Source organism: Grammomys surdaster, unplaced genomic scaffold, assembly GCF_004785775.1.
Source record: "Grammomys surdaster isolate TR1022 unplaced genomic scaffold, NIH_TR_1.0 126313, whole genome shotgun sequence".
Lineage (NCBI taxonomy): Eukaryota > Metazoa > Chordata > Mammalia > Rodentia > Muridae > Grammomys > Grammomys surdaster.
The window spans coordinates 7697789-7713214 of NW_021621113.1; the positions used below are offsets into that span (position 1 = coordinate 7697789).

The 15426-nt window shown below is 45.3% G+C and overlaps 1 protein-coding gene across 1 annotated transcript in view; it reads right to left on the reverse strand.

The window, feature by feature from the left end:
- Positions 1-222: 222 nt before the first annotated feature.
- Positions 223-15426, reverse strand: part of Maco1 (macoilin 1) — a 62129-nt gene continuing 46925 nt past the window's right edge. Inside the window, exons 7-11 of the mRNA XM_028759882.1 lie at positions 11830-11988; positions 10416-10598; positions 8163-8283; positions 4996-5170; positions 223-2110 (exon numbers count right to left, since the gene is read on the reverse strand). Of these exons, the coding sequence (XP_028615715.1) occupies positions 1908-2110; positions 4996-5170; positions 8163-8283; positions 10416-10598; positions 11830-11988 (841 nt within the window). The 3' untranslated portion in view covers positions 223-1907. The remainder of the gene's footprint in view (positions 2111-4995; positions 5171-8162; positions 8284-10415; positions 10599-11829; positions 11989-15426) is intronic.

A 15426-nucleotide genomic window follows, 5' to 3' on the forward strand; every position in this document is an offset into this window, starting at 1 on the left:
TGGGTGAGGGTGGATGTGTCTTAAGTTTAGAAACCAAACCAGCAGGCGCTCCTGGATGTGCACCTCTCTAACCCTGCGCCTGTTCCCTGCCAGTGCCACGTGTGCAGCCACTACCCACCCTGGGGCTGAGACGAGCTGAAAACAACTGGCCACCATCGCAGACCCAGCAGAGGCACCTACATCACTGTGTCCTCCAGGGATGTTAAAAAGGCAGGAAACTAGTTTTATCAGTAAGAAAATGTTTATTCTCTTGAACCCCACAGGGGAAAAAAAAGAATGCAGCCAAGACCAAGTTTAACGAAAACAGTGTCCCAAAGGCAGCAGAATGGGGGAAACCTCATCAACATAGTGACAATTTTCCATGTTTTAGCACAAAGATGGGGAAAAAAAAAAACTATGACAATTCTGAGTAACACTTTCATGGTGACATTTACACAAGATGATTCAGAAATGCAAATGGCAGCAACATGCACACCTGGCTAAAGCTAGAAGTTTGTTTTACTCCAAAATAAGATCTGTGATTAAAAGGATGATTCTCTGTAATACTTCTAATTTTACTGACTGGTTTGTCCTACCTAATTTGCTTTAAATGAGATATACATGCCAATCAACAGGAAATTTTAGAGCCATGTCCTTCCAGAACACACAGCATGGAAGCAAAGCCTATCGATTTGGTTTCTTAATTTTCCCAGCTTTCAAAACGCAACTCTGCTTTGCCCCTCCTCTCCCCTGCCCTCCCGCTCCCTGATTCTTAACACTCTCTCAAAGGTCTGTGCAGATACTTTCTACCAACGTATAATACACAGTTGAACCAGTATCTTTCTGCAGAGTTTAAGTCTTCAAAACAAACAAACAAAAAAAACCAACAACCACTCCTCCTTGGCACAAGAGCTGAGGAACTGCAGGCACCTGTAAACCATCAAACACAAGATGAGGAGGGTGAAGAAAGCAGCAAATGACACGTGGGAGCTGCACCTAGACACAGCTTTGATTGATTAGCCAATCTTAGGCCTCTCTCCTGCCCAGCAGGTTGCCTCCTAAGGTGCTTCGCTGGCAGCAAGCACAGAACTCTGTGTGTGTGCTTCCCGTGGAAAAAATCCCCAAGTGGTGGCGTGGTGACCAGCAGCCCAACCACCTACCACTGTACAACGAGATCAGCAGTGAACTCGACAAACAGAAGACAGATGACGGAAAGGGGATGGATGGGGGAGGGGATAGAGTGGAAAATGATCAAGTTTCCTCTTGAAATGTCTTTTAACAGGGTAATGCAAAGACTGCTCTGGATGTGCTCTAGAGCTGACAGCGATGGAAATGTCAATACTCCACACACACGGTCACACGCTTGCAAGCCAGCCTCGCCCCTAAGTCTCTCAGCTTAAGTGACACTCTCTCAATCTGTCTGGTCCTTAGAGGGGCAATCACTCTTTTCTCTGTAATGGAAATAATCATCTTTAATGCAGCTATGGAATCAGAGCTGTCAGGCTGTTTAGCCTCTCACGCTCTATAGAAACTAAGCTTTTGTTGTCATCTGTGAATACAACGTGCAATTTTCTTGCTTATTTAAGAACAAAATAGAGTTGAAAAGCAAAAAACTCTGCTTTTTTTTTTCTTCAAGAGGAAACTGTAAAAATACATAAAAAGGCAAAATTGGCTACTTGAAATCCAAGAATGGTTTTAATGTGTTGGCCAAGAAAAATAAACTGCAAAGTCCTGTGAGGTCTTCTAAAAACTTCCAAGAACAACTGATGGGCGGTTCTAATCAGACTTGGATGTTATTTCCCCCCTTTAAAAACGACAACATATACAGTCCCACAAAACACACTATCAACTTTTTTATCTTGACTGCCAGAGACGCTGCTTTTCGAAGCCTTCTGGTTCCAAATGTTGGGCAAGCACACAGTTGGCCTTCATTTCTTCAGGGGCTGGTAGACAGAGGCATTAGGATCAAGTCCAGAGGGGCTGGTCTCCACAAACTTGGAAGAGTAGTGGGGGGACACGGGGCTCAGGGGACTGGTGGTGGCACTGTATGTTATGCTGGGCATGACGGCCATAACTTCGGCTATCTTCTGTTTTAGGTCCTTGATTTCCTGGTCTTTCTGAAGGATTTGCCCTGCAAGATCAAAGACCTACCATTAGTGAGGAGGGAGAGTTCCCATGACAACCCCCAGGCCAGCCCTAGCTCAGCATTTGGGAAGAGCAGGCAAACTTCCTGTTAGGTACCCAACATCGGGGCATTTTCAGGCACTGTGGTCCACCTGCTACTCTTTGTCATTTTTCCTTTCTAACTATGGAAAATGCTGACTCACTCTAAGCTTGTGGGGTACAAGAAAGAGGCAGTGACAGAGCAGCCAGAGGGGCAGGTTTTACAGCTCTACCTCCTGAGCTGGGCTTCCCTTCTGGAAGACTGGGTTCTGAGTGTTAAACCAAGGAGCATAGAACCAGGACCTTCCATCCATCACAGCAGGTTCTCTGACAGAAAACAGATGACGTTCTGGGACTGGTGCCCAGCTTGCTGGCACAATGCCCTCTGACCTTGCCCAAAACTCAATTGACTACTTCAGTACAAGCCAACTTAGCCCTTCATGCCCGTGTCTCAGTTTGAAGCTGAGGTTTCCTGATCAATGTCAATGTATGAGCCCTAGATTCTTAACACATCCCAAGTTTTCCCTTTCATTCCATATCTCTCTAATTACAGCCACTCAGCCAGAGAGCAGGCGCTGTTTCCATGATGGGCAGATGCAGATGGATCTTTTCTCAGTGTACAGATCCCGGCAAAGAGGGCTAGTTAAGCAGAGGTGTCATTCCTCAGTGCTAAGCCAGACAGGAAAAGGACCAGTAGGTGAGATGCTCAATGTCAAGGCAGGATCCCTGGAAACCTTTTCAAGCACCGGTCTCGGAGCCCACAGACATGGTAGCCCCCAGGCCTCTTAGGTGGTTTTTACCAACTCCTTAGCTTCTCTATTTTCTAAAAACATCCAGGCAAGGCTCAAGTTCCCAGTGACTGATGGCTGCGCCTCACTTGGGTGTCTGAGGAGCACCTACCAATCAGTGCCCCAGACCACAGGCCCTCCTTCCTCATGCCCCAGACCCTCTGTGCTCTTCTGCCTTGGTTCTCCTACCTGATCCTCGTGATCTTTCAAGTGCCTTAGCTCTTCTCCAGACACCGTCCTCCCTCACCCTGCATTCCTTCTAAACAGGAGACAACACCAGTTTCTGGACTGGCCGCTGCCTCTGCTCCACTCTCCTTGTCTCTCATGCTGCCATTGAAGAGCCGCTCTCCCTGAAGACCTGGGGACTGATGCTCTTCAGTATGCTACATTCACAGTCCCTTTTAACTTCCCCTCTTCTTCCACGGCCTCCTGGTCTAGGGTTACCAGATTACTGGCCTGGACAGCCTCAGTTGCTTTCTCTCCCCAGTCTGGACTGTCCCCCCATGGACGCTGCTCCTCCTCACCGAGCTCTGCTCTCAGGCGGCATCCCATGAGCTGTTCACTCCTGCCTGCACCACATGCTCTCCAGTCTCCCATTCCACCATCCTTTCTCCCTGGCCTGCCCTGGTGTAGTAGTTATTCTCAAAATATAGCCAGCCTTCGTAGGGTCCACAGCACAGAAAAGCACCAGAGCATCACTGCCTTCTGTAGTAAGCACAGTGAAGCCTTTGGTGAATCCTGCGTCCAGTATAAACTCTCACAAGATGAATGGTTATTGCAGGAGAATGCAAATATTTTCTAAATGTCAGAAAGTAAATAAATATGATAAATAAGATAATGACACTTTTCTTGTTATTTGAAAATAGTTATTTTCATAAAATGGCATTAATGTTAGTATGCGACATTTTCCTCATTTTAATTGTATTCCCAGATGTTTTAATTTATAAGAGAAAGAACAGCGGAGAGGAGATGGGAAGGGAAGACACGTCCTTGAATGGGAAGTGTTTGAGGTAGTCACAGCTATATAATCTATGTGAAACAAGTTCTCCCAGCATGCTCAGTAATCTTAAGAATCTGGGCCGCAATACCCCAGTAGACACTGGGCTTTCCAGGATGTCAGTTTCCAGAGCTTGGCTGCTTGGTGAATCCCTGCTCTAGAACCCTTTCCATGCACCAGGCCAGCCAGTGCAAAGGTTTCCTCAGTGTCCTAGTCGTTTAAGTGACTAATGAGTTTTGTGAGGAAAAATCCAATTTTCTTTTCATCAGGTCATGCCACCCTCTGCGAGGAATCTCCCACACTCCTCCATGCCAGTTAGAATGAAGTCTAAGCTTTTTCCACTGGACACTACTACAGAACCTGGCTGTTGCTATTCCTGTCTCACCTGGGCCAGCAGACCTGTGAGTCTCTTCCATGGCCACGGGCTTTGCCTTCATTCACTACTCCTGGCTTCAGACTGCTCAAAGGCTTCCCACTCAAGGACGTGTCTTTCCTTGCAGTCTCCTCCCCACTGTTCTCTCTCTTTCTTACAAATACCATAATGACTTGCTCACTGTCCCTGCTATGGTGTCTACTGGTTACCAGAGACACTAGCCGGTCCTAGCAATTCTCTGCTGAGTGGATAGCTTGTTCTCCAAGACTCCTCTGCTGCACTGTCCAAGACACTCCTAGCCTGTTGCCACTTGGGAGCGCCCTGTGCCTTCTGCAAGGAGGCTTCTTGACCCTCCGTCACACTCCCACTCCTCACTGCTCAAACACCAGCTCCTGTGATGTGACCCAGCTTCCTAGTCTGCTACAGACTCTGCCTTTCTGTCCCCACAGGGTGCATACACACAGTAAAGCTGCAGGTCTAGACTTCAACTCTGGCAACTTTTCTTGTCTCTAAGTCCACCACTTGATACACTCGCATTTCAAATACTCCTGTAGCATCAACTGATTTGACTCTAAATCTCAACACTAGTCAGGCACGAAATAGTGTAATAGTTCAGAGCTCTGAGGAGAGGTCCACTCTATGCATCACTGTAACCTCTAGGTCCTGCCATTCCACGTGGGCTGGTGCTTTCCTACCCTGGGCAATCTCGAGCTGCCGCTTTGCATCACCAAGTGCAGAGAACAGATCCAGCTTGATCCTTGTCTCTGCACTGAGGCTGTTCTCTAGGTGTTGTGTTTTGTCTTGCATGGCGGAGAGGGCTGACATCAATACCTCGGTGTCCTTCTCATTTTCTTTGTACTTCCGAAGCTCCTGTCAACAGCGTTGAGACAGTGATGTTATGGGGCAGTTTTAGCATCAATGTGTATAAACCGACTTCAACTCACAAAGTAAACTGCAGTCCTACTGACCTGGCTATTAGAACAGAGAACCCTAACGCCTTGTGTGTTTACACTTTGTTCTTAGAGAATGTAATGCCACGCCAAGATAAGACTCAGATCCTCAAATGTACCCAGTGGGCTGTGTGGAGTGCATGGCTGGAAAACAGTGGCATCTGATTCCAGATCTCTCTTGCAAGACTTAGAACAGAGACACCATTCTTCTTAGCTACTTGCAAACAGTGCCTTATGCTGTAGTCACATTTGTAAACATGTGCTCTAAAAGTTGTAAAAATGTTTGTTATTTTGATAAGGCAAACCACAGAAAAGCCCATTTATAATAGTTAATACCATCAGTAAGTACTGAACTTGGTTCTTTTTTTTTTTGTTTTTTTGACACAGGGTTTCTCTGTGTAGTCCTGGCCGTCCTGGAACTCACTCTGTAGACCAGGCTGGCCTCGAACTCAGAAATTCACCTGCCTCTGCCTCCCAGTTGCTGGGAATTAAAGGCCTGCGCCACCACTGCCTGGCTTTTTTTTTTTTTTTTTTTGCCTTTTTGCCTTTTTGCGTTTTAAAACATGTTTTCAAAACGTGAACAAGGCTGGCTTGCAACTCACTGTGTAGCTCTGGCTGGCCTTGAACTCAAGATTTGCCTGCCTCTGCCTTTAAGTGGTAATGGGAAAGGCATATTGCAACCATGCCTGGCCTACATTTTTTTTTTTTTTAAAGATTTATTTATTTTATTTTATTTTATTTATGAGTACACTGTAGCTGTCTTCAGACACACCAGAAGAGGGCATCCAATCTCATTACGGATGGTTGTGAGCCACCATGTGGTTGCTGGGATTTGAACTCAGGACCTCTGGAAGAGCAGTCAGTGCTCTTAACCGCTGAGCCATCTCTCCAGACCCTGACCTACATTTTTTTTTTTTTTTTAAAGACAGAAATCCAAACTTATTTCAGAGAATTAAAAAATATAGAAAAATTGGAAGTTACCCATAATCCTTTAATATAGATAAAGTGTTTTTAAAAACTAAAACTTAGATCATTTTAACTATTCAGTTTCCTAAGTGCTGGGTTACAGGCAGGTGCCACCGCACCAGGCTGAAAACAGACCTTTTGATGGCTTGATGGTACTCCTTGTTCCTGTGTATATTGTACCTTAGGTAATATCTGCCCCATTATTAAGAATGTTTCCAGCTGGTGGTGGCAGCGGCTGCAGCACATGCCTCTAATCCCAGCACTGGGGAGGTATAGGTAGGCACTGATTTCTTGGAGTTTGAGGCCAGCAGTTGGGTCTACAGAGTAAGTTCTAGGACAACCAAGGCTACACAGAGAAATCTGTCTCTTTAATTAAAAAAAAAAAAAAATCAAAACCCGTTTTCTTCTTTATTTTACATCCCTAGACCACTACACTGAACATGGTATCAGTCACTGATGGGGTCTTGTATCTTGGCTGGCTTCCTAAAAAGGAGTGCTCCAGAAGTGTTGTGATCTTCTCTTTTAAGCTGTGCTCCCTGCAATGTGGAGGACTATCTTATAGCATTTCCACTAAGATTATCTTCTAAAATCTTATGGCAGGGTATGGTGGCCCACACCTATCATATCAGCATGTGGGAGGCAGAAGCAAAAAGACTGACATGAGTTAGCGGCCAACTTGGGTCATATAACAAGATGCCCAAGTCAAAGCAAAACAAAATTCTTTGCCAATTTCATAGGAGGGAAACGACTGCTAATTTTTATATGCATGTCATTTCTTGGCAAGAAGAGTACACTTTAAATTTTTTACATTAATTTTATTATTAAAAGTATTTGAGGGGGCTAGAGAGATGGCTCAGGGACTAAGAGCAACCCGTGATCTGTGATTGGAACCCATGTCCTCTTCTGGTGTGTCTGAAGACAGCTATGGTATACTATATAAACTAAAAAAAAAAAGTATTTGATTTTTTAAAAATGTATGTGTGTGTGCCTTGTGCTTTCAGGAGCATGGAGGTCAGAAGAAGGGTCAGATTTTCTAGACCTAGAGTTACAGGCAGTTATGAGGCACCATCTGGGTGCTGAAAAGAAAACCGGGGTCTTCCAAAACGGCAGTGAGTGCTCTTAACCACTGAGCCATTGCTCCAGCCACTGTTTTGATGGTGTGTGCTGTTGTGTCAGAGGACATGAAAGTTGATTATCTTAATTATGGGTGGGTGGAGCCATCAGGCTTGCCAGTGAGCATCTCTCCCTGATGAGCCACACTGTCACTGGTCCTGAAGAGCCACTTTTAGCACTTAATTTCTCTTCTGTAAATGATCTGTTGGTACACTTTATTTCTCTGTGTATGTTAGTAACTTTTACCAGCTACTTATATCCTAAAAGTGCTATTTTTGATATTCATTGATATCTATATTTTTTGCTTGTTTTAGAGAGGGTTTCACTCTGTAGTTCTGGCTGGCCTCTGCCTCCCCAGTGTTGGGACTCAAGGTGTGCACCACCACACTCAGTGAGTCAGTCTGTGTGTGTGTGTGTGTGTGTGTGTGTCTGTGTGTGTCTGTCTGTCTGTGTGTCTCTCTCTCTCATTTTTAATTTTTTATATCTCTATTTTTACTGTGTAAATGTTTTGCCTGCATGTGTGTGGATCTGTTTGCCACGTGTAAGCTTGGTCTCTGTGGGAGTTAGAAGAGGGGCCAGACACTCTGGAACAGGAGGCATCTGTGGGTCACTGTGTGGGTACTAATCCTTTTGACGGGGTCACCTTCCCGTCCTGCTGATCTGAGTCTGCCTTTCCATCAACCTTGCGGCTTGAGTTAGAACCTGGCTCTTTCAAACAGGACAAGAGTAAGTCCCCTTCCCTTGTAGATAATGGAAGATAGAGGCTTGGTGTAAAGCTGCTGTTCCACACTGAGGTGCCCTGTGATGGACCAATCGGCCCAGCCCCTCCTCACCTGAACCTTCAGCTCCAGCTCCCTGATCTGCTCCTCCTTCACCTTCATGTCCACTGTGAGCTTCTTGCCCTCAGCTTCCAGCTCTCTGATCCGACTCCGTAAGGTCTCGGTGCACTCGCCCCTTGTGAGAAAAAAAAAAAAAAAGACAGGAAATAAGGTCTATAGTTCCCCTTCTATCATGGGAGATTGGTTTGAAGACCACTGTGGAAACAATCTGCATATGCTCAAATTCCTCAGATAAAATAGCAGCTTTTGCACAGACTACCTAAAGCCATCTCTAAATCACTAATAGGCTGTCATGCTGTGGTAGTTTAGGGACTGATAACAAGAACCGAGTGTGGATGTTCAGCAGTTATAATTTAGATTTTCAAATGTCCCCCCCCCCCGCCCTTTTTAGGTTTCAAGAAAGGGCTTTTCTCTGTAGCCCTGGTGTCCTGGAACTCACTCTGTAGACCAGGATGGCTTCAACTCAGAAATCCACCTGCCTCTACCTCCTGAGTGCTGGGATTAAAGGCGTGCGCCACCACCGCCACCACCACCACCACCCAGCTTCATTTAGCTCTTCTGAGACAGATTCTTAATATGTAGCACAGGCTGGCCTTTGACCCTGCAATCCTTCTGTCTCGGCCTCTTGTTATCATCATACCTTACCACATCCAGCTTTCAAATACTTCCTGTAGTTGGTTCCATCTGCAGAGCTGACGCACGGGCACAGTGTGCTTACTGCACGGGTTACACATTCTTATATTCTAGGGTCTGCCTGATTTTAACATTTGTCTCAATGTGATTCTCACTATTTGAAAATTTCAACGATGATTTAAAATTTGTTTGTTGCCGGGCGGTGGTGGCGCACGCCTTTAATCCCAGCACTTGGGAGGCAGAGGCAGGCGGATTTCTGAGTTCGAGAGTTCGATGCTAGCCTGGTCTACAGAGTGAGTTCCAGGACAGCCAGGGCTACACAGAGAAACCCTGTCTAGAAAAACCAAAACCAAAATAAATAAATAAATAAATAAATAAAAATAAATTTAAAAAAAATTAAAAAAAAATTGTTTGTTTTGAGACAAGGTCTCTTTATGTAACACTAGTTGACCTGGAACTCCATTCAGACCAGGCTGGTCTTAAATTTTCAGAGATCTGCCTGCCTCTGTCACCTGACTGCTGGGATTAAAGGCATGGCCACCATGCCCAGCTATTTTTAAATTTGTATTTTGTCTGTGTGCTATAGAGGCTAGCGGTCAACCTCAGGTGCTCTCCTCAAGGGCCACCCATCTTGTTTTTTGAGACAGCATTTCTGGGAAGCTGGTCAGTGAGTCCCAGGAATCTGCTAGTACTGGACTCCCCAGGGCTAGGATTACAAATGTACTCTACCACACCTGTTTTTTTACACGAGTGCTGGGCACTACCAGGTCCAGTTTTTTTTACACAGGGACTCAACTCAGGTCCTTATGTTCACACTTTAAGCACTGTGCCAACTGAGCTATCTTCTTCAGACCTCTAAAATAATCAGGAGTTGGGGCTAGAGAAATGGCTCAGTAGTTAAGACCACTAACTGCTCGTCCAAAGGTTCTGAGTTTAATTCCCAGCAACCACATGGTGGCTCGCAACCATCTGTGATGGGATCTGCTACTCTCTTTTGGTGTATCTGAAGAAAGCTACAGTGTACTCACATACATAAAATAAAATCTTTAAAACAATAAATCATCATCATCATCATCAGGGGTTGAGGAGATGGCTTAGCAGTAAGAGAACTTGGTTCCCAGAACCGCCATGAAAGCTGTCAACCCGCCATCGCTCCAGTCCAGGATCTTCAATGCCTTCTTGTTTCCACGGTTACTGCACACATGGTGCACAGAGACGCAGATGCAAGCAAAACAATGATGATTCTAAAATTAAATAAACTGACCTAAAAAAATTTTTAAAGACCCTTAAGACCACCCACATCTGTGGTGGAAGTGCTGATAGCTTTGTGAGGACTGACTGCAGAGGGAGATCTCACAGTACTTAGTGACCACACAGACGTAAGAGGAGAACAGTGCTCTCTTCTTCTGCCCTAAGGGTGAGGTCACTGAGAGACGAAATATTACAGGGCAGTGTGAGCTGGCTCAGGTGGAGCTGAAACAACTAGTGAATAACCCAGAAAAGCAAACCATCCACATACACCGTTCTGTTCCATCCCTCCCAGGCATCGAATCCTCACACCCATCCTGGGACAAGGAAAGCCAACCATGACCAAACACTAGTGACAGGACATACCTAGATGCAGCAGCAAAGGCAACAGCCCGTGCAGCTGTGGCTTCTTCTAACTTCTTCCTTTTTTTCTCCTCCATTAGCTGCTTTTCTACAAAGCTCCGGGCTTCCTGCTCAGCTTTTAGCTTCTTCTCCAGCTGGCTGATATTCTGCTTGTCTTTTTGCTTCATTTGCACAGCATTGTGTAACCTATATGGAAATAGTTGGGACAAGGAATCTTCCATTAGACAGATTCACTATAAGCCCTGAGAAACACAGCCTTCACGCAGCCTTTCTGTTAGGCAGGTGTAAATAGGAGGTTCGAACAGCCAAGTATTAACTTCTGGTGTGCCAGAGAAAACACATGGTCATTACTACTTAATGGTTCCTAAACACTAACAAGCTACCTGCTTTATGTAACTCAGAGTCAGCACTGATCTCTGTTCTGTTAAGTGATTCACAGCAGGCAGGCTAAAGACATGGGTCAGAGAGCTAAGGCAGGGTAGAAGGTAACTGTAGAGTTAGTTCTAGTGCCCTAGAACACTGAAAAAAAACAGACCAAAGAACCACTGACTGGACCAGTCCCACTGAATCTAAAATTGAATCTAAGGGGAAGGTGTATGTTCCTCTTTTTTTCAGTTGTTTTCTTAGCCAAGGTCTCACCATGTAGCTTAGGGTGTCCTTGAACTTGTGACAATTTCCTTGGCTTAGCCTCTGCTACACTGGGCTTCTGAATCACAGCCATGCTGTGGCCTTTCCTTCTCTCATAGCCCTAAGTTCTCTACAGCTTGACAGAGCAAGGTGAAGGGAGCCAGCCATCAGACTGTCCTGCAGTGGCCAACGCTAACACCTGCACAAGCTGCTCATACTGATGGCCAGGGTTCTTGCATATTGTTACATGTAGTACAGTTAACTCCTGGAACTGTAAGTGAGACTCTTCTTTGTGGGGAAGCCTGTGAGAGGCCATCACTACCACAGACATAGACTGTTTAGAGACTAAAAAAGACAACTTTACCTTAGTCAGCAGCTAACTCCAGAACAAATTTAAAAAGTTTAAAGGAATTCATACAGAAGAGCCATCTTCTGCCTATCTTTTCAAACAAAACCAAAGCTCAATGTCATTTTTTAGTTCTGAGATTCAAAGTAAGTATGGCTTAATCCTCAGGAAAAGATCACAATTTTCAAAGAGTTGCAAAACTCCTTATCAATGTTACTTACCACAAAAGCTTAGTAACGAATATTATAGTTAAACTATATTATTACAGCAAAGATAATATTACTAAACTCTTGTTGGAATGAAGCAAGTACAGATTTGATGAGAACATGGAGAGTCAAACATCAATGAATAGGAAGGTTGGGCCATGTCTCCTGGTCAGCCTGAGACTGTCTGTCCTCCTCTGGTAACAGGAGGCACTGCCCAAGACCCCTAAGGTGCACGTACTTGTTCTGCAGCAGCTCGTTCTCCTGCCGGAGCTGGCCCATTTCTGAGCGGATCCCTCTTTCTGTGCTTGAGAGGGAGCTGATCTGACTGCGCAGCTCCTGCTCCACTTGCCGGCTGGCTTGCAGGTCAGCCTTTAGCTTTTTAATGTCTTGTTCCAGCCTAGGAAAGGCAGAAAGGGAGCATTTTCATCGGGGAGAGGCCTTAGGGCTTGGCAACAGCCCCCACTGGAGAACTGTAATGTGTTCAGTTCTATGGCATGACTGCCTTCACAGGAGGGCTAACTTTTGATTGTCCCCAGTGTCTGTGACACTACAAGTACCTACCTGAATTGTGTATAAAGGAGAGAAAAACAGAAGAGCTAAACATTAAAGTACCCTCCCCACTGCTGACTTTCTCAGCAAGTAAAGCCTGCCAAAGCAACAAACTTAGGACCCAGCCACTGACTTTTCTTTTTCACACTTCCCTAGATCAGACTGCACTGCCCCCTTCCCCCACATTGTGAGCTACCAGAAAACAGGCTCTCTGTCCATTTCTGGGAACTGCTACCATCCTTGCTAAGTAACATTCACATGTTTGGTATGGCAAAAGAGCTCATCAAGGCTCAAAAAAGGGAGACTAAGACAACTCTGAGCTAAAACCTAGCTCACTGTGCCATTCCTTACTGCCTGCTCCATCTAGCCCATAATAACGGCAGTTTAAGTGATGTGCACAGGGAGTCTATACATAAACAAACAGGAACAGGAACAAAAGTGCAAAATCAAATCTCTTCTTCACAGGAAGGCTCTACAATTTCAATAGGGGCCAATAACTGGATGACTAAAATAATTAGTAACACAAGAAAGACTACAATTAAACACATACTAGGAAGAGAAACAGCCGCGGCCACTCCTCAGTGACTGGATGAACTGTTATAGCAATGTGAACTATTAAATCAGCAGAACTAAGGGCCAATTGCAATGATTCTTCCTATTTTTCCCAGAAGAAGAAATAAGGGTTAAGAAAATCTTGCAGCCCACAATCCCCAGGCAGAATCCCCAGGATCCACTCTCTTCCCCATCAGCCCACCCTCAGCACAGCAATCTGGGGAAGGCTATGCAGAGGATGGGAAGCAGGGAAGGAGGAGGGTCCTAAAGGAGGAGTCTGACACACTTAAAACCTCAAAGGCATGAGCAGCCACAGTACTTGGACCAGTCCTCAGTTTGGCGCCTGAGGAAGACTGTACTAGAAACAGTGGGAATGGGGCTGCTGGACCTTGACAGCAGAGCTAAAAAAGAGCAGGCCGAGGACATACACTACAAGTGAAGCCCTGAGAAGACAGCTTCTCTACAAGACACAAATAGCCAGATGAGCAAACCTCAGTCTGCTTGAGTTTCTGTGTGCAGAAACCCCATCCCCCCAGGTGTAAAGGACAACTCAGCTCATTCTAAGCCACACTTAACCTCTAACACCCCCCCCACACACACACCTGCAGCCTGAGGAAACTCTTCAGTGCCTCCAGTACAGCATACTGATAGAAGCAGGCTTCTAGAGGGCAATGCAGATATCTCTTTGGAACTGTCAGATCCACAGACTAAAGTTCATAATGTTTTATTATGTACAAAGTCCTCAGGGCCTACTACAGAAATCAATACTCACTCAGCAATGTTCCCTGGCCTCTTAGAGAAAGCCAAATGCTTTCATCCCCTGTCTACCATTAGATAACTTTAAAACAAGCCTCGAGCCTCCAGTCATGCTGGAGGTGCTGTCACCAGTGTTCCCTTCCAGTGTGAAAGCACAGCCTAGAGATTGAGTTGCAGTAGCACTGCTTGGTCTCTTGCCAGGGCTCACTCCCTAGGGAAGGGTCACAGGTCCCCATCACACCACACTGTCCCTATTGGCAGGGTCAGTTCAGTTCAGCGTACTCGCAGGTCGGCATTTAGATCAGAGCTATGCTGCTCTTCATTCACCTGAAGTAACCCAAGGGCTGCACTCCAATAGGCTGCACAGGGTTCATCCCCTTAACACGTACATGCTCATGTTCACACCTCTTGTGAAGCCAGCCTCTCAGAAGAAGAACTGCAGGTTTAGTGAAAGGGCAGGCTCCTCCATGAGGACAGAGGCATGCAGCCTGGTAGAGGCTCTGTCATCAGGGTTCCAAGCAGTCCTGGGGCCAGCTCTGCACACAGCCGTGCAGTTTCCTCTTCTGCAGCTGACCATCTCGAAAGTTCCTCCCACTTGCTCTAGGATTTCAAGGCCTGACACACAAATGGCTGACTGGCTTCTGACCAGCAGCTTAAGCTGCATCAGATGCAGACAAGGAACCTGGTTCCACTGCACAAGCAACCAGCATAGCTAACTGCCACAGAAGAAGGACAAGCCCCTTCTTTCAGATGATACATTTCAGTAATTTTGTAGTTATCACTTTCGTTCATTTTAAAAATCTTCTGTTTTGTTTTTGGTTTTGTTGGTAGTGGTCATGGTTTTGCGTTTGTTTTTTTGAGACAGGGTTTCTCTGTGTAGCCCTGGCTGTCCTGTAACTCCCTCTGTAGATTAGGCTGGCCTCGAACTCAAGAGATCTACCTGCCTGTCTCCTTAGTGCTGGGATTAAAGGCGTATACCACCACTGCCTGGCTTCCGGACTTTCATTTAAGTGACATGTTTCTCTGACACAATGAATGACCATATTAGCTGGGCTTTCAATATACGCACTGAATCCCAGCAGTCAGGAGACATAGTCAAGGGAGGCTTCAAGTTTCAAGTTTCAAGTCAGTCTGCTTTACAAAGCAAGTCCAGGACATCCAGAACTCTGTTATACAGAGAAACCGTGTTTCAAAAAACAGTATTTACGCCGGGAAGTGGTGACGCACACCTTTAATCCCAGCACTTGGGAGGCAGAGGCAGGCGGATTTCTGAGTTCAAGGCCAGCCTGGTCTACAGAGTGAGTTCCAGGACAGCCAGGGCTACACAGAGAAACCCTGTCTCGAAAAGCAAACAAAACAAAACAAAAAACTAAAAACAAAAAAACAGTATTTACTCTGAGTAAAGTTTTAGAATTTATGAAATTTGCAATAATCTAAACAGTTTTGAGAACAAAAGGTACAAACATAATTTTTTTAAAACACAGAACACAATGCTTTAAAAAGTTTGTTTCCACTTATCTGTTTAGTGTATACGTTTCCATGTGTGCACACATGTAGAGGTCAGAGGACACGTTTTGAGAATAGGCTCTCTCTTCTTCCACAGTATGAAATCAACTACTTCAAGTCACCAGGCTTGGCAGCAAGTGCCTTTTCCCTCTGAGCCATCTCCCTGGTCTCCCACAATGCTTTTTAGAAGTGGAATTCTGGGGGCTGGAGAGATGGCTCAGCAGTTAAGAACACTGACTGCTCTTCCAGAGGTTCTAACTTCAATTCTCAGCAACCACATGGTGGCTCACAACCATCTGTAATGGGATTCAATGCCCTCTTCTGGTGTGTGTCTGAAGACAGAGACAGTGCACTCATATATATAAAACAAATAATTCTTTTTAAAAAAAAAAAAAAAGAAGTGGAATTCTCTGAAAATATTGTCAAAGCCAAACCAGCAGTACTATACAACAAAAAGAAGGAAGTTACAAAA